The following is a 25,758-nucleotide window of genomic DNA, read 5'->3' as shown; positions in this document are numbered from 1 at the left end:
TCAAGTCAAATGTTCATGGGTTATTATCGTATATTAATACATTTGGTTAATGTTTATAATGAATTGTACGTTTACGAAGTTACATGCAATCTCTTTTTTAAATCTTAAATTTAACTAATCAATATCTTAAACTAAGATGTTAAAGTTTATGTGAAATTATGAATATCTCAGATTGTGTAAAACAAAGGTGTTTAATATTAGTGTATTATCCTTATTACACTAAATTATCTTATAGTACAGTTCATCAAAAAAAAAAAAAAAAAAAATGTTATAGTACACTATACTATCTTATGTTTGCCGAAACACTGTTTAATACATAAACACTATTAGTCTTTACAGAAGGAATTATAGTTCCCGCTTTTTATATGAGAAATTTCAGTTTTCGCAAGAACAACTAATAATGACATTTGAATTAAAGTTTTTTTTTTAATTCCTTCTGAATACCAACTACATATAGTTAAATTTAGAAGACAATATATATATATATATATATATTTATTTATTTTCATCCAAAACAAATGTTTTTCAATGTTCAAGATTCCAATCCAAAAAAATAATAATATTAAAATCCATTTTCAAGATTTGTTTTATTTATAATTTATCAATAATATTCAAATTATTAATTTCCTGTTAACTTTTTTTGAGCAAATAATTTCCTGTTAACTAAATAAATTTGTCTAAGATTATTTTAAATAGTTAAAATTTATGGTTATGTATAATAACATGTGTTATTGTGGGTTGTAAATGCCATGTACTATAGTGGATTTAAAGTTATCATATTTCTTTATATACCTTCAATGTGTTTCTTTTAACATACAAATAATAAAATATGTAAAATATGTAGTAGCTAGTTTATACTTACGAAATAAGTTATCATATTTTCTCTCTAATCTTTTCTTTATTTCTTATTAAATTTTTATATTTTAGCATTAAAAACAGGGATGAAATCAGAATTTATTCTTTGGAGTGCCAAAAATATAAACCAAAAATGAAAAAACTTATGGAGACCAGGAACAACTATATTTAAAGGTTATGACTAAATTTATATAGGAAAAATAATACTAGTATCTTGCCAACAAAATAATTGTTTCCTATGAAAATAAACTAATTTTTTCTTAATATGTTTCAAATTATCCATCTATAAAAAAAAGAAATGAACTCGATGTCATTTTAAATCCTAAAAATCATTTATGGTTGATTATGTGATAGATTTCATAGTATCCTTGTTAATGTACAAAATGAAAGACCCAGTTGATAGAATCATCTTTGTCTTTGTTGCAAACTAATTTTGATAATAGTTGCTATAGAATCTAGAAGAATAAACACAACTTTATAAACAAGTGGGTAGATTGTTGATTTTCTATTGCTTGACAATCATTAGCACAATTTAGAAATAAATGATGACGAGTATAAAACATATGTGTGCTTCAGATCTAATACCATATTTATCAAAATTTTAAAGGTAGATATGAAATGTATTGATAAAATAAAAGAAAACACACATACGCATACAAGACGAAGGAACTACTTCAGAATAAAAATGAAAAAGTAACCTGACCTGAAGGCCCCTTGGTTTGCCTTAATTTTTTTCCTCATTAGGAAAATAGTTTTTTGTTTACTAAAATATATAAGTTGTAATTTTATTTTATTTTTTGTGTGGCCTCATTGAGCCAATTGAATTACTGGGAGAAAAAAAAAAATTAGAGGCCAAGGTTTAAACATTTATATATATATACACAATAAAATTTGTGGATGTTAGGGCCAGGGGTGTCATGGTCCAATGTCCAGAAGTGAGAAACATTGGCACATTGCATTAATTAAATATCTGAGATTTTTTTTTTCTTTTTTTGGAGAAAGAAGTCACTGAATATTATTAAGGGAGACCATTAAAATCAGCTTGAAAAACAGATAAGAGATCTAGTGGTACATATTCCATCCAGATTTGCATATGATTGAGGTTTCCTCGCTAGAGAGTGAGCTAAAGGTTGATTGCACAAATTGGGAGTGAATATTACACATGGGTCAGACTCGAGAGGGATTTTTTTCATTTAAAACTTTTGGGTCACAATTGGATCTTGATGAAATTGACCATGAAGCCAATAGGTTGGGCCGGGTAGAGTAGTCGGATCAAGTTTACGAGTTCTTGCCCATTCTAGTCATAAAACATTACATATATCATTATAGCCAGTTTAGAATAGAAAAATGTAATTTACTAAAAATAATTATAATTACACATGAAATTTTGATGATCAACTTTGACTAGAGAATCCCCATTAGTAGGCCCTCCTAAACAGAATTTATTTAGAAAAGTTTAAGGGTTGTTCAGATCTATTATTAGGTTTTGACTGATAATTAATGGTATTTGTAACAGATTAGTGACAGATTACTTGAAACATCTCATATTTGAAGCTTCCATTTGTTACATATGGTTGTTGCATCCTCTGTGATTATTTGCTGGGCTAAAGAAAAAATTAATAATCTTGCTAACTTACTGTGCGATTGTTTTTTTGCAATTGGATATCCTGTTGTCAATTCATTAAACTACATGTTGGAAATGCTGGTTTAAGGTCCTATTCAAGGAACCAATTGTACTTAAAAAATATATTTTTTAATTTATTTTTAAAACGCGAGAAAGATGTGGTTTTCGATGTACCAGATGTCAGCCTTTTAATTGCTTGATTTTTTGGAAGAATTAAATTTATTTTTTTTATTTTAATTTTAATTTTAATTATTTATTATATTTTGAGAAGGAGATGGGGGAGGTGGGTTATACGGGAGATATAGGAGAGAATAAGTCCATTGGCAAATTCTTTTTTTTTTTTGCTTGATGTCATTGTCCGTCTTCATAAATAAGAAAGCAAAATTTGGTTATTACTGTATGTTGGAATTATTCAAGAAAAAAAAATATTATGCCTGAATTAATTATTCATTTTATTATATAGGGTGCGTTTGTTATTTTCTTAGACACCACTAGCGTTTTTTCCAATTACTAAATTCTATCCATATCTGCAACAGGGGGGAAAAAATGGAAAAAAGGAAAAAAGTAAGAGCACTCGAATTGGTCTCATTCAAATGGTTGGTGTGGTGTATTTGGGAAAAAAAAATTATATATATATATATTCTGTGATGAACTGATGATTTCACCTATTTAGTATTTACTCAATTAATCATATTTAAATTGAAAGAAAATCTGATGAGGATGTAATGAAAGCGAATGATATACATACAATGGTTTTTAATAATAAGAACACATTGATTATATTCTTCATCAACTAAACAAGTTTTCAATTGTTTAAATTTATAATTCTGTTTTGTCTTGTTTCTATTAATGTTGATACGCGCGCCAAGTTGACTACAAGACAGCAACTCGGGGATAGAATGATTGATAATTGACATATAATTGAATTAAACGCCTTCTAATTCATTTCTTTCTTATTCTACTTCTTAATTTGTTTGATATTTCTCGAAAAAAATTTGTTTGATAAAATATTTTTGAGGAGTACAGCAAGTTACTAACTGCTGCACTTCAGTCCCACACTCCACAGCAAGATTTATCTAATCTGGGGCTCATATTGTTGATGAGATACAGCCCACTGTGTATATTATTCGAGAGAAATTTCTGGGATAAAACTTTGTATCACAACTATAATTGTAACAATTTTGAAGTAGTTAACTGTGAATAATGGAGAAAAAAACAACGGATTCATGTGAAAATAATTGTTCACCGCTTATAGTTGACAATTTCAATAAGCTGTAACAACAGTTGACGTTTAAAAAAAGAATTGCACAAGTTATTAATGTTTTAAAACTACAACTTTTTGTCACAATTTGCAAAAATGGTTGATTGTGAGCCATTTTCAAATGGATCTAATATTTTTCTCTACCACTCAAAGTTGATTACTTGGGAGTTGTGAGGCTTGTGACAATAGTTGTGGTACAAAATTGTATACCTTGACTTTCTCTTGAATAAAACACACATTGGGCTCTTATCTCATCAAGGGTGTGCCCAAGAATAGAGTAAATATTACTTTGGATTGAAGTGTAGCCGTTAATACCTTGTTGTCCCAGAAGAACTCTTTATAGAACAAATTGAAAAATTAGATGAACTTTTAGAAGGGTACTGGCTTTATGTGCTAGTGGTACTCACAAACGATGTATTTGTGGGGTGTGGTCGGTTGTGATAACACACGTGAGCCACTCTTTTTTCTTCTCAAAAAAAAAAAAAAGTGCTTATGACCCTTTAGGTCAAATGATATTTCATGGCATTTTTAACAAGACTTAAATATTTAAATCACTCCTCACTTAAAATTTATATTTATATAAAATTAATAATCATTAGTTACTCTTGGAATATGGTAATGTTGTGCTCTCTTCTCTCAAATTCATGTGATCCATCCTAAGGAACACCCTGTCATTGTACTCTAAAAGTATCTAATCATTAATCTAAAGATAGTTACTAATTGGGGTTTTGTTATATATAGAACTAGTCGCTAACCCGTGCAATGCACGGGATAATTTAAAGCAAGTTGTTGACAATTATTTTTGTTGAAAGTATGTATTTAACCTACTGAAAGAAATAAGTTCTTGTTGACATTTTTCCTTCGGAATAATTTTCATAAACTTAGAAAAGTAGGTGTTGCATTCTGTCAATGATCAATAGAATCTTTTTTTTTTTTTTTTTTTTTAAATCATACCCAACAGCTATATAAAGATGGCCGAATCCCAATTACACTACCAAAAATAACCTATATATATATATATATATATAATTACATTCCCACTTTTTTTGACTTAACACACAAAAGTCATTATTAAAAAAATAATAAAAATAATAATGCAATGATACAAAAAGAGAGAGGGGGTGATGAAACATAAATTTGACATAGACACCAATTAATATCGAAAACTAAGAACATACTCAGAAACTTCAAACTTTAAAGAGTCTCTCAGGTATATAGAGCCCCTAAAACAATTGGGGTAAAAAACCATTTTGAGAGAGGAATATATTCTAAGATCCCTTCATAAATTAAAATAATAAATGAAATAAGCCTTTCATAGTCATCATTATTATATTTCCGCAGAAACTAAACATGATAATCACAATAAAAACCTACAAAATTTGTACTAAAATTATAAACTTTGACACTTTCAATGACGATAACTATCAAACTGGTAGCAGGAAAAATTAAATTTGAAATCATAATGGAGATTAAATTATAAGCTTACTATTTCAATCAAATTTAATAGAAGATTGGAATAATCCCCCCCCCCCAAAAAAAAAAAAAAAAAAACCAAAAAGTACCTCTCAAAATATGATTTTGAATAACATTTAGCACCAACTTAACAATAAATTAAGGATAATTAACATATAAAATTTAAATAATAAAGTCATTTTGGAAATATCATATAACCAAGTTTCAACCAATATAATCAAATCCAACGACACCAACACATATTAGAAAATTCATGTAAGGTTAGCACAAAATGTTGCTTAGATAAGCATATCAAAGCACTCTGCAAAATAGAAGTTTTAGCAAAGATGTGAAAAAGAATGGCTTACTAAATGGGCAAATAATGTCACCTACATAGGATTATTAGGTTGCAACCAATTTGATCAACAGAACATTGTAGAATATAAAACATTGTAGAATAAAGCTGAAAGAAGCAATATTTTTAAGCATAATTTTTTAATGTTATCATTAATAAAATACCACAACTTATCAAATAAAAAAGTAATAATTTTTATGTAATTCTTTAGACTATCTTGTGTGTTTGTTATGAACAAAAAGGACTGATTGAAATGGTGAAAATTTCTACTGGGTTTCACATTACAAACAATGATGCATGTTTAAAAGCATAGAAACAAACACCACTCATATTAGACGTGTATTGTGCATATTTTGAAAGAGGAATTTTATCAAATAGCTGAATTGCATTCAACTGAGAAGCAAACCCTTTAAAGTCATATAAAATTTAAATAGTCAAGTCATTCTAAAAACATCATATAGCCAAGTTTTAACCAATACAATCAAATCAAATAACACCAATAAATATTAGAAATTTCATATAATTCATACACCATGTTTCAACTTGTGTGTTTTTTCAAAATAATTGAAAGCCAGAAGGCAGAGAAGCAACTAGGAGGGGAATACTGAAGGTAGGGAAACGTGACCAATACCCAAATAGTGGAAAAGATACATGATTGGAGTGGAGACAAATAAGGCTAGCATTTTAGGGTTTGATCGAGGGGGAGCTAGTAAAGGAAGGTAGGGAAGAGAAGGCATAGTATCGTGAAAGGGAAAGGCAGGGCATCGTGAAAGGGAAAGGTAGAGCCGGGTTTTAGAAAAGTTTTATTACTTTTAAAAAAAAAAAAAATTTGTTGACATGGAAAATTATGGGAGTTTCAGAAGTTTTGGTTATATATAAGATTCAAAGCTGAAATTATTAAAGCATAACGAAAATATTTGATCACACAATAGAGAAATATAAGAGAAAGATGTGGCCACACTCAAAAGAGTAATCCATGGCTATATAGTTGACAAATTCAGTTATTGCAAAAAATGAACCCAAAAATTCAAATGTTAAAACTTTCAAAAGGCCAAAAAAATTAAAGAATCTAAATATTCTGAGTCAAAAAATTATTGAAACAAAAAAAAAAATATATGTCTATGTAATAACACAGAGAAAGATGAGTTACCTTCAAAAATTGCAAAAAATGAACCCAAAAATTCAAATGTTAAAACTTTCAAAAGGCCAAAAAAATTAAAGAATCTAAATATTCTGAGTCAAAAAATTATTGAAACAAAAAAAAAAAATATATGTCTATGTAATAACACAGAGAAAGATGAGTTACCTTCAAAAGAATAATTTGTGGATATAGTTGTTGAAATCTATTAGACAATTTCAGATTTTGCAAAAAAAAAAAAAGTGAGAAATCAAAGAATTAGATGTTAAAATTTCCAAAAGTCCAAAAATAATAATAAAAAATTAGATGATTCAAAGCCTAGAAATCATTGAAACAAAACCAAAGAATATATAACTTCACAATACAGAAATATAATAAAAAGATTGGTTACCCCTAGTGAAAATAGCCCTAGCAATAGTGGAGACACTGGTATTGTGGTAGTGAGAGAACAACATCGAAGATGTGTTCGTTTTCTTGGTTTTTTAGAGACTTTTGCTTCATGTAGGATTTGAAGTCTAAGAAAAAGAATAGTATTATAATAGAAATTTTTTTCTCCCAAAGCCTTATCAACAAAAATCAATGAAACCCAGCTATAATAATCTAGTATTAGCTACAAAACTTTTTTTTCTTCAAATCTTTAATTCACAAATGCCAAGAAGAGGAACAAACATAAGTTAAATCATCAAACTAAAGCTAGCCCAAAGCATACATACATACATTCAGATATACTTATCATCAACTGCAATGTAACCCTAGCCAAATAATGTGAGAAACTATAATTCTACAATAGATTAAACCCTAAAAAGAACTTCGTTTTTTCAAATATAGTAAAAATTTCGAGTGAATTGCCGTAGCAAAAAACCCAAAATTCAAACCAAACTCTACACCAACCAATACATTCACACACACACACACACACACACATGTATATCATCGTCTAGATCCTAAATTCAAATTTATTAAATGAAAAAAAAAATAGAAATAAAATAAATTATAATGAGGTGTAAATTTGTGAAGCCGATGGTTGTAGGTGAAGATACACTACACTAATAGAGATGATCCTTCACTGCACTAATAACAAATCCCTATGATCAAAGCCATAATCTTCTTGAAGAGAACTATCAGTATTATGAGTTTCCATTAACGTCAATAATGTTGCTCCAAAAGGATATATATAAAGATAACTATCAATATCATGGGTTACCACGTCTAGATTGTATGTCTGTGCAGGGGCATGAGTGGAGCGATCATCAGAGAACAAACTTTTAGCGATAATGCTGCTTCAGATATGCTGCATCAGATGGAGATACAGCCGCTGGTTGTGTACTACTTCAGATATGCTGCTTCAGATGGAGATACAGTCGCTGGTTGTGTTTTGCTTCAGATATGCTGCATCAGATGGAGATACAGCCGATGGTTGTGTACTGCTTCAGATGGAGATATAGCCGCTGGCTGTGTTCTGCTTCAGATATGCTGCTTCAGATGGAGATACAGCCGCTGGTTGTGTTCTGCTTCAAATATGCTGCTTCAAATGGAGATACAGCTGCTAGTTGTGTTATGCTTTAGATATGCTGCTTCAGATGGAGATACAGCCACTGGTTGTGTACTAGTTCAGATATGCTGCTCACGTAGGGTTTTTTTTGGAGTTTTTAAAGGAAGGTTTTTCTTCAGATATGCTGCTCACGTAGGGTTTTTTTTGGAGTTTTTAAAGGAAGGTTTTTTAATTAGTTTTTTTTTTTTTTTTTTAAATATTGTGCTGACATGAAAAATTGTGGAAACTAGAGGCTTCGATTTTATATATATAAAAAGGCCTACCGGGTTCTCTTAGATTCATGGTAATCCATCCCAAGGAACATCATGTACTATGAGAGTATCATTAATCTAAAGATAGTTAATAACTGGGTTTTGTTATATAAAGAATAAAGGCCTACCAAATTCGCAACTTGTAGCAAGTAGCAACACTGTTGGAGTCCAGGACAATTTAGATTTCATTTTTAGATCCAAGTGACCCAATTATCCTGGCCCACAAGGCTCAAATCCACCCCAACGGACTAACCCAAGGCCGAATGCATGATTTCTTAAGCCCAACACTTAAAATAAAAATGAAGAAAGCCAGAAAAGGAAAAAGGGTAAGGAAATTGAAAACGAATAGAGAGTAGAGAGTGAGAGAGAGAGAAGCATGTTAACCAACTGTAGAGAGAGTATTTAAATTAAGCTTTGAGAGCACGCAAGTTATAAGATAGTCTGATATTAAAAGCTTAAACAGGGAGGTGGAGTAATTTTTAAAGAAGGGAAAGTCACTATTCCTTGTTTTTTTGAGGGAAAGAAACGTGAACTGGAGAGAAAAAATCTTTGCCTTTATATATTAATTCAGCAATTTTCTGTTTGTTTTCAAAGTCTCAAAACACAAAGGAAAATGAAAACATGTTTTTACCTGTTTTCTATTTTAAATTCTTAAAGCCCAATGAAAACACGGAGAAAACAATTGTCAGCAAAGAAGGGGCAGTTTCTCTGCACTCCACAATAACATATGGCTGTGTGTTTGCAAATGCCACGTGCTGGTAGCATAAACTAAAATAAGTGTACTAATTATTTTTATTTTTTATTTTTTTTGGCTGAATGTACTAATTAATGTTAAAACACAAATGATGTGTTGTACATATCATAATTTGATACATTAAAATAGTAGGTAAAATTTCCCATCGAATATAGTAAAATGTCCCCCCCGAAACAAAAACCTGCTTCATGGGGTTTTCTTGGATATGACTTCACCCAATTGAAATAAGACACCGATCGTCGTGGATTGCTGACACCCATACTCTTTTCAAAAATGCTACTCTCATTCCAAATAATTTGTTTCTCCCCTTTTTTGAAGGATTTGGTTTAAGTTCGGGGCATCTCTGTATTGAACTCGATTAAATAGAGATATGTGTCTAATAATAAATATATATCATCATCTTAATATATTCAGTACTATTAAACACTAAACCTAAGTTTGACTCTTTTTTTAAATAGAGATATCTCAAAATGTTGTCTTATTTTTAAAATTAAAAGTTATTAATTTACCAATATTTCTATTATGTGTTTATTTTATTTCCAAAATCATTTTAAATTTAGTATTCTAATTTTTTGATAAATTTATTTAAAGGTAGTTTTAAAAACTTATACATTTTTATATAATAGATAAGATAATAAAATATATTTCCTTAAAAAGTTAGGTTTGTGGAAGGGAATATTAAATAAGGCACAATTAATTTATTTGCATGTTAATAATGGTATTGCCATGATTTTCTTTTTAATTTAAGGAGAAAATACAGCCATAGTTACCAAACTTTTTTTTTTTTTTTTTTGGGAAAATTGTGTTTTGTTTTCAACTAACCAAACTGCCTTTGATTTTGAAAACACAAGAAAATTGCTTTTTGTTTTTATTTTTAAAAATAAAAATTTGAAAACAAAAATAAAAAATATATTTACCAAACATAAGATAGGGATTAAGCCCTTGTACGTGAGTTATGCATATGAGTGTGCCTAGTTCGGCTCAATACATTCTGAGACTTAAAATGGCAATAAATTTAAGTGGTTTTTTTAATATATAAATATTATTTATTTAACTTTTATAATTTTTTATACCTCGTTTTTCTTACTTTTCAAGATATAAAAGAATTAATAATGTAGTTTTTGTATTTAGGCTTTATCAATATCTCTTTTAAAACTTGCTGGGAAAATTGATTTTCAATAATTTTTCGGCAAATTCATAATTTTTTTTGTAACCATTTAGGTTTCTAATTGTATTGAATTTCTAATTACTCAATATTTTGGGGGGTTTCTTTGAAGGTGGGGGAAAGAATGCAAAATTCACCTTTTTTTTTCTTTAAAAAAAATAGTTATCTTTCGAGCATTTTGGGATTTATTTTGTAGAATTTTGAGGCATTTTCTTTGTTTAGTGGGGACCTTAAAATCTTTAATAAAAATTTGGTACAAATGGGGACCTAAGGCCTTAGCCTTGAGAAAACTAGAGTAGGTCTCCCTGTTGTTACTATATATATATATATATATAATATATTCAGTCTCAAACAGAGGATCTATATTTTAATTTCTTTGAGGATTGTGCTGGCGATAAAGTTGTTGCATGTGAGTTATGCATATGAGTGGCCTTTACACTTATTACTAATATCTCAATCCATATCTTAAAATTAAACTATTTCTGATCTAAAATCCTGGAATGAGTAAAGATCTTATGTAAGACCTAAAAAAATCTCAATTAAATCCTGATTTGGATGCTAGGATTTCGTATAATTTCAAAATATTTTATTTCTAATTTTATCAATTAAAAAAATATAGATTGTTAACTATTTTTCGATTTAGATCCACACATATAAAAGGATTTAAAGATGAAAATGAGGCAAATGTTTTAAATGTATTAAAAGCTTAAAAATAAGGATTACAACTTTTGGGGGGAATGCGAAGGGTTTCTTTCTTCTTTCATGGATTATTATTTAAATATTAGAGGCCCATTAGAAAAGTAGAATGTGTTATATTTATTAGTTTTAAGTATTTTTAGAATATTAATCTTAAGTTTAGAAAATATAATAATCTAACATCATATATTTGCTATATTATTATTAGTAATTTTAATAAAATGTAAAGTTGTATGATTTTTTATTTAATCCTACAATATTATTAGAACACCTAATTAATCCTCTAGGTGAGTGTAGTTTGCACACCAGTTGATAGGTTACAATAGGTTATTAGTGGCCAAAAAAAAGAAAGAATAATATTATATATATATATATATATGTGGGGCCTGAAATTTGGAATCCCGGCCCGTTTCACATTAAGGGCCCAAAGCCCAGGCCGAGGAGCCCTATTGTCAGGGACACAGTAAAAGCTCCTTGAAGGCCCAAGGATGTGGCCGAGGATGACTTTACGCCCGACATCTCATAAAACGCCCCAGGAAAAGGACAGATTCGGTACAGGAACAACGCAGGGGAGAAGGCTGCCAGCACCTTAATGTGGAGCCCATTGCCTGACAAACCCATACTCATATCATGCTATCCAGCTCTTCCCAACCACTCTGATGTGAGGATTGACAAGACAAGTAACCACCCCGGCCAAGGAGAGACGGACACGTAGGTGAAGAATGGGAAGGAAATACTAGTATAAAAGGGAAGCTCGTGGCATTGACAAAGGGATCGGCCCAGGAACCAGGAGAAAGGAGAAGAAGGAACTCATAAAGAAGAGGGATGACAAGAACGAGACGCTCCTCAGACTAATTCCGAGGAGATAGATCCTCACACCATATCCGTGTAAGGCTTAGCCATACAGGCCAAACCCACCTTCATACGGGCTTCCATGAAAATCCCGACCAAATCGTCGCCCAACGACCAAAGTCCAGCCTTTCCAAACCCACTCTCTACAAATTGTATTGTTCAGGCCCATTTACATACGAGCCCATCCGTGGGTCGCTAAAAATTGTGTCCTTACAATTGGCGCCGTCTGTGGGAAGGCTTGCGCGTTGGCGCAGGTGGCGGTGGAGTCAACTCTCTAGCAAGCAGAGGTTCGCGGGGTTTCCTCCGTCTCCGGCGACATACAATTGTTGCTCCGACATAAACTTCTGCTAGGGGCTACGCCTTACAGTGCCAAAGGCGCAGGCATCTCTAGGGGCTTTTGGCCTCAAGCCAACTCTCCCCGCCCTGGTATAGGGGCTTACGGTCGAAAAATAGATAAGTACAAAAAAAAAATCTTACAAGTTTTGGACAGAACCAAGGCCTTGCATGGTCTTCGGACTCAAGCCTATGGGGAAACCAAGTACAAAGAAGAAATCTTACAAGTTTTGGACAGAACCAAGGCCTTGCATGGTCCTCGGACTCAAGCCTATGGGGAAACCAAGTACAAAGAAGAAATCCTACAAGTTTTGGACAGAACCAAGGCCTTGCATGGTCCTCGGACTCAAGCCTATGGGGAAACCAAGTACAAAGAAGCTTGGACAGAACCAAGGCCTTGCATGGTCCTCGGACTCAAGCCTATGGGGAAACCAAGTACAAAAAAGAAATCCTACAAGTTTTGGACAGAACCAAGGCCTTGCATGGTCCTCGGACTCAAGCCTATGGGGAAACCAAGTACAAGCCTATTTTGGACAGAACCAAGGCCTTGCATGGTCCTCGGACTCAAGCCTATGGGGAAACCAAGTACAAAAAGAAATCTACAAGTTTTGGACAGAACCAAGGCCTTGCATGGTCCTCGGACTCAAGCCTATGGGGAAACCAAGTACAAAGAAGAAATCTTACAAGTTTTGGACAGAACCAAGGCCTTGCATGGTCCTCGGACTCAAGCCTATGGGGAAACCAAGTACAAAAAAGAAATCTTACAAGTTTTGGACAGAACCAAGGCCTTGCATGGTCCTCGGACTCAAGCCTATGGGGAAACCAAGTACAAAAGAAGTTTATAAAGATACACCCAGAACTCCTTGCATGGAACTCAAGCCTATTACTGACAGGAAGAAGTTTGGGACAGAACCAAGGCCTTGCATGGTCCTCGGACTCAAGCCTATGGGGAAACCAAGTACAAGTTTTGGACAGAACCAAGGCCTTGCATGGTCCTCGGACTCAAGCCTATGGGGAAACCAAGTACAAAAAAGAAATCCTACAAGTTTTGGACAGAACCAAGGCCTTGCATGGTCCTCGGACTCAAGCCTATGGGGAAACCAAGTACAAAAAAGAAAATTACAAGTTTTGGACAGAACCAAGGCCTTGCATGGTCCTCGGACTCAAGCCTATGGGGAAACCAAGTACAAAAAAGAAATCTTACAAGTTTTGGACAGAACCAAGGCCTTGCATGGTCCTCGGACTCAAGCCTATGGGGAAACCAAGTACAAAGAAGAAATCTTACAAGTTTTGGACAGAACCAAGGCCTTGCATGGTCCTCGGACTCAAGCCTATGGGGAAACCAAGTACAAAGAAGAAATCCTACAAGTTTTGGACAGAACCAAGGCCTTGCATGGTCCTCGGACTCAAGCCTATGGGGAAACCAAGTACAAAGAAGAAATCCTACAAGTTTTGGACAGAACCAAGGCCTTGCATGGTCCTCGGACTCAAGCCTATGGGGAAACCAAGTACAAAGAAGAAATCCTACAACTTTTGGACAGAACCAAGGCCTTGCATGGTCCTCGGACTCAAGCCTATGGGGAAACCAAGTACAAAAAAGAAATCCTACAAGTTTTGGACAGAACCAAGGCCTTGCATGGTCTTCGGACTCAAGCCTATGGGCCAAGTACAAAGAAGTTTTGGACAGAACCAAGGCCTTGCATGGTCCTCGGACTCAAGCCTGTGGGGAAACCAAGTACAAAAAAGAAATCCTACAAGTTTTGGACAGAACCAAGGCCTTGCATGGTCCTCGGACTCAAGCCTATGGGGAAACCAAGTACAAAGAAGAAATCTTACAAGTTTTGGACAGAACCAAGGCCTTGCATGGTCCTCGGACTCAAGCCTATGGGGAAAGCCTATGGGGAAACCAAGTACAAAAAAGAAATCTTACAAGTTTTGGACAGAACCAAGGCCTTGCATGGTCCTCGGACTCAAGCCTATGAGGAAACCAAGTACAAAAAAGAAATCTTACAAGTTTTGGACAGAACCAAGGCCTTGCATGGTCCTCGGACTCAAGCCTATGGGGAAACCAAGTACAAAGAAGAAATCTTACAAGTTTTGGACAGAACCAAGGCCTTGCATGGTCCTCGGACTCAAGCCTATGGGGAAACCAAGTACATAAGAGAAATCTTACAAGTTTTGGACAGAACTCAGGCCTTGCACAGTCCTCAGACTCAGGCATGTGGGGAAACCAACTACTTAAAAGAAAAACTATGCTACATGAACCTTAAAATCCATCCGAGGAGAGTTCATGTACAGGTGGAGTGACCCCCTACCCTATTTATACACAGAAGTAAACCGATGGCATTTAATTCATGCAAATTTCCAAGGAATGCTACGGACAAAGCAGACTCGGCTCAGTTTCCAACCTCATCCTCAGCCATAGGATCTGAAGATCCTCGTGAAGGGGCGCCTCGAGTACCGAAATGTCAGAGGACTCCGCGTGAACGAAAGATAAAGGAGTGTCCCTTGTTTTGACACGACTCCCATGTAAATGGAAAAGCGTAAATAATAATAGAGTACAAGATGTGAGCAAGTCACGAGGTGGGCTCAGCATCACCAAAACCCTCATTCCCAACTAAAAAGTCGGGAAGCAGGATTTTGAGGGGCTATTGTGGGGCTTGAAATTTGGAATCCCGGCCCGTTTCACATTAAGGGCTCAAAGCCCAGGCCGAGGAGCCCTATTGTCAGGGACACAGTAAAAACTCCTTGAAGGCCCAAGGATGTGGCCGAGGACGACTTTACGCCCGACATCTCATAAAACGCCCCAGGAAAAGGACAGATTCGGTACAGGAACAACGCAGGGGAGAAGGCTGCCAACACCTTAATGTGGAGCCCATTGCCTGACAAACCCATACTCATATCATGCTATCCAGCTCTTCCCAACCACTCTGATGTGAGGATTGACAAGACAAGTAACCACCCCGGCCAAGGAGAGACGGACACATAGGTGAAGAATGGGAAGGAAATACTAGTATAAAAGGGAAGCTCGTGGCATTGACAAAGGGATCGGCCCAAGAACCAGGAGAAAGGAGAAGAAGGAACTCATAAAGAAGAGGGATGACAAGGACGAGACGCTCCTCGGACTAATTCCGAGGAGATAGATCCTCACACCATATCTGTGTAAGGCTTAGCCATACAGGCCAAACCCACCTTCATACGGGCTTCCATGAAAATCCCGACCAAACCGTCGCCCAACGACCAAAGTCCAGCCTTTCCAAACCCACTCTCTACAAATTGTATTGTTCGGGCCCATTTACATACGAGTCCATCCGTGGGTCGCTAAAAATTGTATCCTTACAATATATATATATATATATATAATATTAGGGTTTTTTTTTTTGTTTTTTTTTTTTTGTTTCCTACCGTATATCCTCAAAGCTTTCAACTAGAAAATAATTATTATTTGCAATGAGTGAACCCTAGAGAGATAAATCACTAGCCTAAATTTTTTTTTCAAAATGCAAGTACCTAGATTCAAACTGATCAGAAGCACACCCAAATGTACATAATATTTGTTGATAGGTTGGAATTACCTTAGATGTATTAATCAAACAGCTAACAATTCTCAGTTAACCCTGTAGAGAATAATCATTGTTCGCAATAAGTGAGCCCTCGTTAGAGAGATAAATCACTAGCCTATTTTTTTTTTTTTTTTCAAAATGCAAGTACCTAGATTCAAACAAATCAGAAGCACACCTAATCATACATAATATTAGTTGATAGGTTGGAATTACCCTAGATGTATTAATCAAACAGCTAACAATTCTCAGTTAACCCTGTAGAGAATAATCATTGTTTGCAATGAGTGAACCTTAGAGAGATAAATCACTAGCCTAATTTTTTTTTTAAAATGCAAGTACTTAGATTCGAACTGATCAGAAGCACACCCAATCATACATAATATTAGTTGATAGGTTGGAATTACCTTAGATGTATTAATCAAACAGCTAACAATTCTCAGTTAATCCTGTAGCTGACATGACTTGTCTTCTTATGGTTCCCCTGGGCCCAGGTTTTAATGTCTCAACCAGCACGTAATTATCTTAGGCAAGTAAAACTTGCATGCTTTGGCAATTGTATTACCAATCGACATAACAGACGTGGTGTCCGCGTGTCACAACCTATAAACTCGCGTGACAATTAGACCTATGAAGTATGTTACATGTGCTACATAGCTTGTCAATTGCAATTTGTTTCGTGTTTTCAATCAGCAATCGTAAATTCTGTGAGAACCTACAGATTTATTAAACAAAGAAGAAAACGAATTAAACAAGATGTTCATCATGCAATGCACCTGGACTACTATGAATCCTGTCATCAGAACACTGACCCCGTTTTGTTTAGGTGGGAGGGTAGAGTAATCATTCAGACATCGCCGTCCACAGAGAGTAGTGATCTTTGCAGTTTGCTCTACAGGGGGGGGATAAAAAACTCTAAATTGGTTTAATTGAATTTTCCTTCAACCTTTAGCAATTAAGAAAGATTATTCACTTGTGGTGGTTTTAATCGTATAACATTTTTAATTAATTATGACTAATGCGATATATTTAAACCATACAATGAATAGTCTTATAAATCATTATGTAATGGGTTAGAAGAAATTTCTTCAAATTGACTTATACAAAAACTTTTCATTTATCTTATACTACGATAGGTATCACCAATTAAATTTACTCCATGACCCAACATAATAACATTGGTGCAAGAGAGGATAACATTATTTTCAAAAGATTAGATAATTTTTAGACTTACTATAGGGATAATTCAATCTTATTAAGAGCCAGTTTTGTGTCAAGAATCTTATAACTCAACTAACACTTCCTAGTGTTTTCCATTAGAGATGTCCAAAAGTTGAATTCCCCCACTCTGAACTATCAAATTTTACAATTTTTTTTTAAGAAAAAGACCATTTTGTAACCCATTAAAAATGCATTTCATAAATTTCTAGCCATTATAATGCTCTCTGTGTATGTTTTTATTAAGGCTACTTTGAAGTTCGTAGATTCTAAAATTGTATTATCTATTTATCATGCTAAAAATCCATTTAGCAACCAAAAAGAGAATCCCAAAAAAATGAGCATTCCCATTCTGATTTTTTTTTTTTTTTTGACAAAATTAATTACATTAACCTCTCTAAAGGTTTCATAGAATTAAACTAGCCTTCATTGACATTGAAATAAATTGAAAACGTCTTTAAAAAACTCACCCAATCCAAGTCAATCTCGAGAAAAACCAATCAATGTCATGTCTTCGTGTTTCATAATTCAAATTCGGGACCGACCTAACACCAAACCCAAACCACTAGGCCACGACCTTAGGTAGTATCCATCTTGTTTTTCAGTTTGACATTGAGAGAGAGAGAGAGAGAGAGATGTCGCAAAAACTACAAGAAAACAAACATGTTACCTTCTGAATGGAAAAAGAAACTAAACATGTTAACTTCTGAATGAAAACCTCGAATCCATGAGAGGTCTCTTGAATTTACAAGGTAATAGGGTTTTGGAATCTACCAAAGAGAAATAGAAAAAATCTATATATATATATATATATATTTTATAAATCTGAAAAATAAATTGCCCTGGAGGTTACAATATATTTAAATAGTAAAAAGAAATCCTAGGGTTGCTAAGAAAACGCCCAGAAACCCTAATTCGCACTAATCATGTAATTATGTGGCAAAATAGTATTTTTTTTCAAAAAATAACAAAATTTAGATAATTATGGAAATTGATAATACTATCTCTAAGAGACATCCTAAAACAAACAGAACCTTATTTTAACTTTTAAAGTAAAAGTTATTAAGGAAAAATAAATATTACTATAAATAAATAAATAAAATTATTTTCAATGCCTTAAAGGAGGAATTTGCCTAAATTTAGGCAACGCTCGAGGTAAATGAGTTTGGATCAAAATGTCGTTTCCTTTCAACTTACCAAATTTCATGTAATTCTGATATTATCGCCCCAATAACCTCTACTGGCACCCCCCCCCCCTTTGATCTTGCACCGTGACTTCCAGCACCCTTGCTACTTCAAGAAGGCCTGTGCTATTTGTTCTACATCAGAGAGAGAGAAAGAGAAAGAGAGAGAGAGATTTGGGATTGAAAATTGTTGTTTGTAGACCCGTTCCATTTCATAACGGGTCTGTTATTGGGTATTAAAACAAATCATGTGCTTGCTTATGTATAAAAATGGGTTTTGATTTTAAAAAATGTTACCATGTCACTTAAATAAAGTCACATCATCACTCCATTAGTCATATAGGCATTAAGACTAATAGCAATTAATGGAAGGATCAATAATGCTTTTTTTTTTTAAACTTGAGGGATAAAAAATGCTTACTTGTAAAATTTTAGGAACCAATAGTGTATTTTAACAAAAATAAAAGCAAGTTATGTATTTGAATTTAGTTGGGGAACTTAATAGATGGCACCAATGGAACTATGCCTGAGTTATGAGTATTAGGATTAAAATTAGTCAGTTTTGGTCAAGGTGGTAGAATCCAACCTTGATGCCGATTGCTATATATTGCGGTGATTTGGCTTGGTCAATAGAGTCAATGTGGCCTTTGGAGCTTAATTCTAGGATGAGAAGTCTGTTGAAACTTAGATAATAAGGGATGAACGTTATTGAACCTCAGGGTGGATGCTAAGAAGCTCAAATATGAGGGGATAGATCCTCACCAAAGAGCTTATACTTGAAGATGATAGATGTTGTTGGAACTTAGATTGGAGGGCTGAGTAAAAGTATAGACACACCCATACATATATTTCACTCGATATTGGTTTGTTTCAAAGTACAAAATTATGGCACCAATGCTAATTAAAACCACCGATTTCTGCTAGTCAAATTGATCCATCCATTTATTCTTACACACCCCTCGAATAATCAGAATGAATTACACAAGACACAAGTGAGATAAGTTTCAGTCATTAAAAAAAAAGAAAAGGGAGAGCATGAGCTATTTGATGACGTCCTTGATATACAAAATGTTCCTTCACACCAAGTAGTAGGTATTTTTTTTACGTGCAGCCACACGTGTTAAATTACACTCTAAATAAATCGCATGAGGTAAATTCACAAAGTGGCAGTCAATTTTTCCTGTTTTCGAAAATCCTAATAGACCGTGAGTCTATGTCCACACTCTACAGTCTATATACGACAAAGAAATGATTCGATTACAGTACAAGTCCGAGTCCCTACTGCAGAAGCAACTCAATCTAGATTAAAGACTATATTATATAATTTTTTTTTTTAATGCAAAACTATATTATTATATATTTGTTTCTAAAAAAAATATTATTATATATTTATGGTGCTTTCAAGAAATCTATGAGATGGATTTTACCGCGTGTTTTTCTTTTTTGGCTAGCTGCCAAGAAATATAATTAAAAATTTCTTAAATAAGCAATTTAAACAAGGGTTTGGGTTTTTATTTTTTTTTAATTTTTTTTTTTAACTTTTTACTATCCTTTCTGTCGGGTTTTGAGTTTTCAGGGGATTTTCTCTTCCATAGTATCGGAAAAAGAAAAACAGTTTAACACCCGTGCGTAAATCACTTTCAATTAGCTAATCACGACTATAATAGACTAGAAAAGTTAAGACAGAGATCTGTTGGAAAAAAAATCATTTTTAATTATTAATTTTATTGGACGCTTGAATGCTTTTCACATGAGATAATTAAACAGACTTTTTGGAAAGATTGATAGTTTGGTACCCACTACCAGACTTTTATTTTTTATTTTTGAGAATATCCCACAATCAGACTTTGTTCTTCTCTTTTGGTTTGGCAGACTGATATAGACTTTATAGTTACTTCGTGTTGCCTCATCACTTGGCTTGGGAAATCATTTTTGTAAACAATAATCAATAACCAAAGATAATTTGCTATAGTTGGTAAATATAATTAAGAATGATGGATGTCTTAAAAGCTAAATCTATATTTTTTATTTGACACAAGATAAAGTATCAAGTTGTTGGAATATAAAAGCAAAAGAGAATAGAAAGCTTCACGTACTTGTCAAATATTAAATTTCAAATTACATGAAAGAAGGAATATTACTGGCCATTTGAGAAAGGCAAAACCACATATTTTTAGCTACAAGTACTGTTTGATAAACCCAATAAAAAGAAAAAAAAAGTATAGGAGAATCGACCAACTGATTATAAAAAAAGAGTCTATGCATGCAATTCCTTAATAATAATAATAAATGCATGCCCTTTCATTCCAATATAAAACGTGTGATATGCCATTTTAGACCAATCCGATCAAGCTAAATGCTAAAAATTTCAACTTTGTTGAAACAATTCTTAGAGAAAAATTGTCCCCTAGCTCATCTCAATAAATAAAAAAGCATGAAGCATGCCATTGTTCTAGAAGGATTGATGACACGTGTGTGCAAAAGTCAAATGATTGAGTACGGAATACATTATCTTATATAAATACATTATCTTATATATGGTGGATATAGCAAAAACCTCTCATTTTCTCAATTTTTGTCCGTAAAATAAATGAGGTTATCCTCATCCATATATATGGTCCACTTATTATTGTCTTCACCTTAGTGTTTATTATTATTATTATTATTATTTATTTTATAATTTATTTTTCAAAATTTAATTGGTTTTCAATTTTCACCCCCATCATATCTTAACCCCACAAAGGACAAAGAGAACCGTAAATTAAATGGCACATTTTTATAGTGCGTGTTTAACACACAGCAGTTGGTAGTGGTGGGGTATGAGATTCCTTTGGCCTTTGTCCAAAACACACCCTTTCGATTTCGTCCACAAAAGAAGCAAACATATTTTGATATTTCCGGCCAAGAAAAACAAAACACACACCGGTCCCCCACCGTTACAAATGCCTTCTATTTAAACCATACCCCATCTATTTGCCTTCAATTATTACACACTGCCTATAGAAACGTGCATGGATATAATTTACTTTGTCATCCCTAGCATTTTTTTTCCTACATCTACTGTGCCACAAACACGGGGAACATGAAAAATCCTTACATACATATGACGATAGGCACAGCACAAACACTGTGTACAATAACTTCTTTAATTTCTAAGAATATTGCCAACTTTTATTAAAGGCTTATGAATACAACAACAACGTAGGAGAAAAAAAATAAATATATATATATATATATATATATATAAATAAACAAAAAAAGCAAATTAAGTTAAACATTACCTACCTCCTTAATTACACAAAATTTGATATGCAAAACAAAATTAACACATACTTATATTTATATTATATATATATATATATATTTATATATATATAATTATTGATAAAAGTAGCAATAGGGATCTAAATTACTGCTCTAATCTTCCGAGAAGTGCAGATTTGAGTGCCTCTTCAGCTCTCAATCCTTCAGGAACTTTGACCACAACATCCTGAAGCATGAGCTCATTGACACAAGACATACTGGCATGGTGGAGTTGGAGCTCTAGGTCACGTAGTGCACCCATTAAACGAGCTCCTGGGTAATTAACGTTCTCCGACTGAAGCCTAATCATGGCATCAGGTCCAACCATCTTGACCTCAACTTCAAGAACTGACCCAGAGTTTGTATTATTAGGCTTGGTTTGGTCTACTGAGGTGGTAGTGCTTTGATTGTCCATTGTATCAGTCATTTCTAGCTTCACCTTCTTGGACTCTCTTTGGAGCTGTGACTCCAACTCATCGATCTTGGTCTTCAATTCATTGATATAAGACACAGCGTCAGATAACAACGATGCCTTGTCCATCCTTGACACGTTGGGAACCACGGCTCGTAGAGCATAGAACCTGTGGTTCAGCTTCTCCCTTCTCTGGCGCTCTGCCTCCACATGGTTCAATGGTGTGTCACGCCCCAGACCTGGCTTTCTTCCTCTCTTCTTGGGAGTCCTTTTCTCTATGTTGTTCACAGCAATTAGTGGACAATCAGAATCAGAGTGCTCTGAGTCCACGTACAAAGATTGTCCACCTAATTTGACACATTCTTTCTTTGCTGATCCTTCTAATACCACTCCCTTTCTGTGCTCTTCTTGAGACTCATCATCTTCTTGTATGCCAGCAATTATGCCAATATCAGCGAAAGAAATGTTTCGGCCAAGAAACTGTATTGGGCTTGGGGAGCTTTGGTTTGCTTGCTTAGGTACTAAGCCAATTAGATCTGACCCAAAAAAGGACTTGACTTGTTGGACTAAACCCCAGTTCTCTCTGATTATATCTTGAGAACCCAGTTCAAGAACCCCACAAGAAGTTGGGATACAAACCAAAGTCTCAATCCCGTGCATTTGAGCTTCTTTGGCTCTCTCACAATTGTAGAACTGAAGCTCATGGCCACCAGTTAGCCACACAAGAGAATTAGTACCAAAGGCTTTGCCGAGCACACCATCACCAACAGAGAAAGAGCGAGTTAACGACATGACGTAGAACCATTCGGCGTCAGTGACATCGGCGTCAGTGACATCGGCGTTGATAGACATGTGATCAAGGTTACTGTCGTTGGTGGTGGTGGTGGTGGTGGTGCTGAGGATGGAGGATTGGATATCCCTCATGAATTTTCTTCTCTCGGAGTGTAGCATTGAAATGGGGTAGTGGGTGTTGATGTGGGAGAGTTTAGGGGATGTGTCTTTGGTGCCTTGGAAATGGCCATCAGCCCAAGACAAGAAGAGGTGGTGACCATTGTCACTAGCGTTTGTGGTTTGCCAGAAAATGGCATAAGCCCACCACTCTGGTTGGCTTTGGACAATGAATTGGAGCCTTTGTTGGAGAGTTGGTGGGGTTTCTTGGGGCAAAGAGACCAGAGAGGAAGATGAGGAGGGAGAGATTATTAGCTCTTCCATGGTTTTGTTGTGTCAAGAGAGGAAAAGTAATTAAAAATGTGTGCGCTTGAGGGAGTGGGAAATGTGAGGACCTAAACGATTCAAGGGTGAGGAAAAGAGAGAGAGAGAGAGAGAGAGAGAGAGAGAGTAGAGGTAGCCAAAAAATGACTACTAGTACTAAATTCACGCAAAGAGGCAATAGAGTTACTGAGTTAGTACGAAAAAAAGAATCAAAATGCGAGGACACTTTAACAACGGGGAGAGAGAGAGTTGCAAGAGAATCAGAAAAGGTCGGGATGGGAGGGGGGGATTATATGAGAGGAACAGCAAGAGGTGTGTAAGTTTGGTGGTGAAGGGTGGGGTATATGGGGTCCAAAATAGCTTAATAGGTAGTCACTATTGGCCAACGCCAGCACGTGAAATGAAAGCGAATGACTGATGGGGGGTACAGACTACGGAGGCCTTGTGGGGATCGAGATCAGGTGCAATCTATCATATTGCACATGATGTAATAGCATTAGAGGGTGGAGATTAAAAGTTACAAAAAGTAACTTTTAATCTCAACCATTAAATAAAAAAATATAAGAAATTAAAGTTAAATATTAAAATATAAAAAAATTTGTGAAGGAAATGGTGTAATTGTATTGTGCAATTGCTAAAAACAATTGTACCTGATCTCAATTCCCCTTGTGGTCATTCTCTTACCTAAATCAATGAATTAATTATGATATGAGATCCCAAATTTAGGGTACAAATACAATGGTTATTTTCTGCCCTCACCCTCATGTATGGCCGTATATACTAGAAATTATTAGGCGTATTTGTAGGATTGCTAAAGTGGTCCTCTCAACTTATACAATAATACCATTTATACAAATGTGTGAGTCAGATTTTTAATCAGCACAAAAATTAAAAATTAAAAACAATTAGGTGATGTCACGTTTGTATAAATAATAATATTTTATTAGTTAGAAGAATCAGAAAGACCACTTTAACAATTCTCTTGATAGACCTAATAATTTCTCTATATATACCTTCAACAAAAATATAGTTATATATACCAATTTTTGGATCCAGAGATTGGGTGCACCATGCAATCATTACGTAATTGTAAGATGCAAAATTTAAAATGGTTTTTTACCCACCAAAAAAAGAAAAGAAAAGAAGTGAAGACGGTAAAAGTATTTTTTTGCTTACATTTTGTTTTTGTTTTGCTGTAAAATATTTTCAATACTCGGTTTGTTTTGAAATAAAATACTTTCTCATTTTTAAGGTTTTTTTTTTTTTTTTGGCATATAAAATGTGGTTAAATTTGTAAAATATTTTTCTTTGACCATAAAATTTTTTTTTTTTTTTTTTTGGTGTAAAAAGTTGTAAAATGTTTTAACATAGAGTGCCCCCCCCCCCACCAAAATTAGGTTGTTAAAACTGTTGGGGCTAGTGGTCCAGATGTCAAAGCTGCCATTCTAACGACCGATGCCTGTAGTCTGGTTGATGAAGCTACCATTCTGACAACCAATGTCGGTGGCTAGGTTGTCAAAGCCACCGTTCTGACAATTGGTGCTAGAAGATAGGTCACCAGAGTCGCTAGTCCAATCACCAGACCTCCAACATTGGCAACTCTAGTGGCTAAGCAATCTGTTTTGGCGGTTTATATTTGAAAAATTTTACATGTCACACCAAATACCTAATAATATTTTACTAAAAGTGTTTTACATATAAAATATTATACTCTGAAACAAATAGAGTACAAATATAAAATTTTTTCAATAAAATCATTTTACATTTGCACACCGTTTATTTCGCTGTAAAAAATTTTCAAATGTGGAATATTTTACATGATAAATTTTTAAGTGTAAAACATTTTTAGTCAAATATTTTTAGGTATTTAGTAAACATTTTAGTAAATTTTAATCTAAATCTTCTATATTCTTGCTACGTACATCATTACTCTAAGGAGTGATGCTAGAAATATTACAAATTTTCTTATATGACACTCACAAACTTTCATAGCAAAAAAAAACTAGAGAGTGATGTAGGGACACAATTTTTGGTGACCCAATCCTTGTCGGTCAAGTCCTAGCCCAAGGAGTCCCACACAATGAATTTTTTGTAGAGTATGGGCTATAGAACTTAGTTTCAATTAGCTTAAATGGTTTGTTGCATGGGTTCAGGGAATACAGAAATAAGAACGAAAAATGTCACCATAAAGAGAGGTCCCTCACAAATGACTAGACCTAAAACTTGACTAATGGACAGATTAATACAGCAAGATTTCTCTACAGTGTTCTCTCTTCCTTTTTCTCCGTCCCTCTCTTGGGGGACTTCTTACATATTATATAGGTCCTCTCATATCATCTGGGCTTTACACTTGTTAATTATCTAAACCCATACTTGAGCACCTGTCCCATTAGACACCCCTATCAATTTCTTTGTGAGTTGCGGTAGTCAAGGTAGCACTGTTCAGGGGTCTTCTCTTCATTAATGCGGTCAGGAGAGTGGTTGTAATGCATTTAATGTGGTGGTTGCAGCTTTTGCTGAGATATCTTGGGTTTCCTTCCTTTTTACGTATTTGGAAAATGGATTGTAGTGGCTTGGGCGC

The 25,758-nt window shown here is 34.1% G+C and overlaps 1 protein-coding gene across 1 annotated transcript; it reads right to left on the bottom strand.

Annotated features, from left to right (window-relative positions):
• Nucleotides 1-21,328: 21,328 nt before the first annotated feature.
• LOC115957746 (transcription factor MYC2) lies at nucleotides 21,329-23,448 on the bottom strand. Its single transcript, XM_031076069.1, has one exon. It carries the CDS (start codon nucleotides 23,175-23,177, stop codon nucleotides 21,660-21,662), a length of 1,518 nt encoding a protein of 505 aa, XP_030931929.1. The 5' UTR covers nucleotides 23,178-23,448; the 3' UTR covers nucleotides 21,329-21,659.
• Nucleotides 23,449-25,758: the final 2,310 nt, after the last annotated feature.

This window comes from Quercus lobata, chromosome 8 (assembly GCF_001633185.2).
Source record: "Quercus lobata isolate SW786 chromosome 8, ValleyOak3.0 Primary Assembly, whole genome shotgun sequence".
Classification (NCBI taxonomy): domain Eukaryota; kingdom Viridiplantae; phylum Streptophyta; class Magnoliopsida; order Fagales; family Fagaceae; genus Quercus; species Quercus lobata.
This window is presented reverse-complemented; position numbering and strand designations above follow the sequence as displayed.

Bases quoted from the DNA above. Each gene is read 5' to 3' on its own strand.
- LOC115957746 (XM_031076069.1), bottom strand. From the start codon at position 23,177: ATGGAAGAGCTAATAATCTCTCCCTCCTCATCTTCCTCTCTGGTCTCT.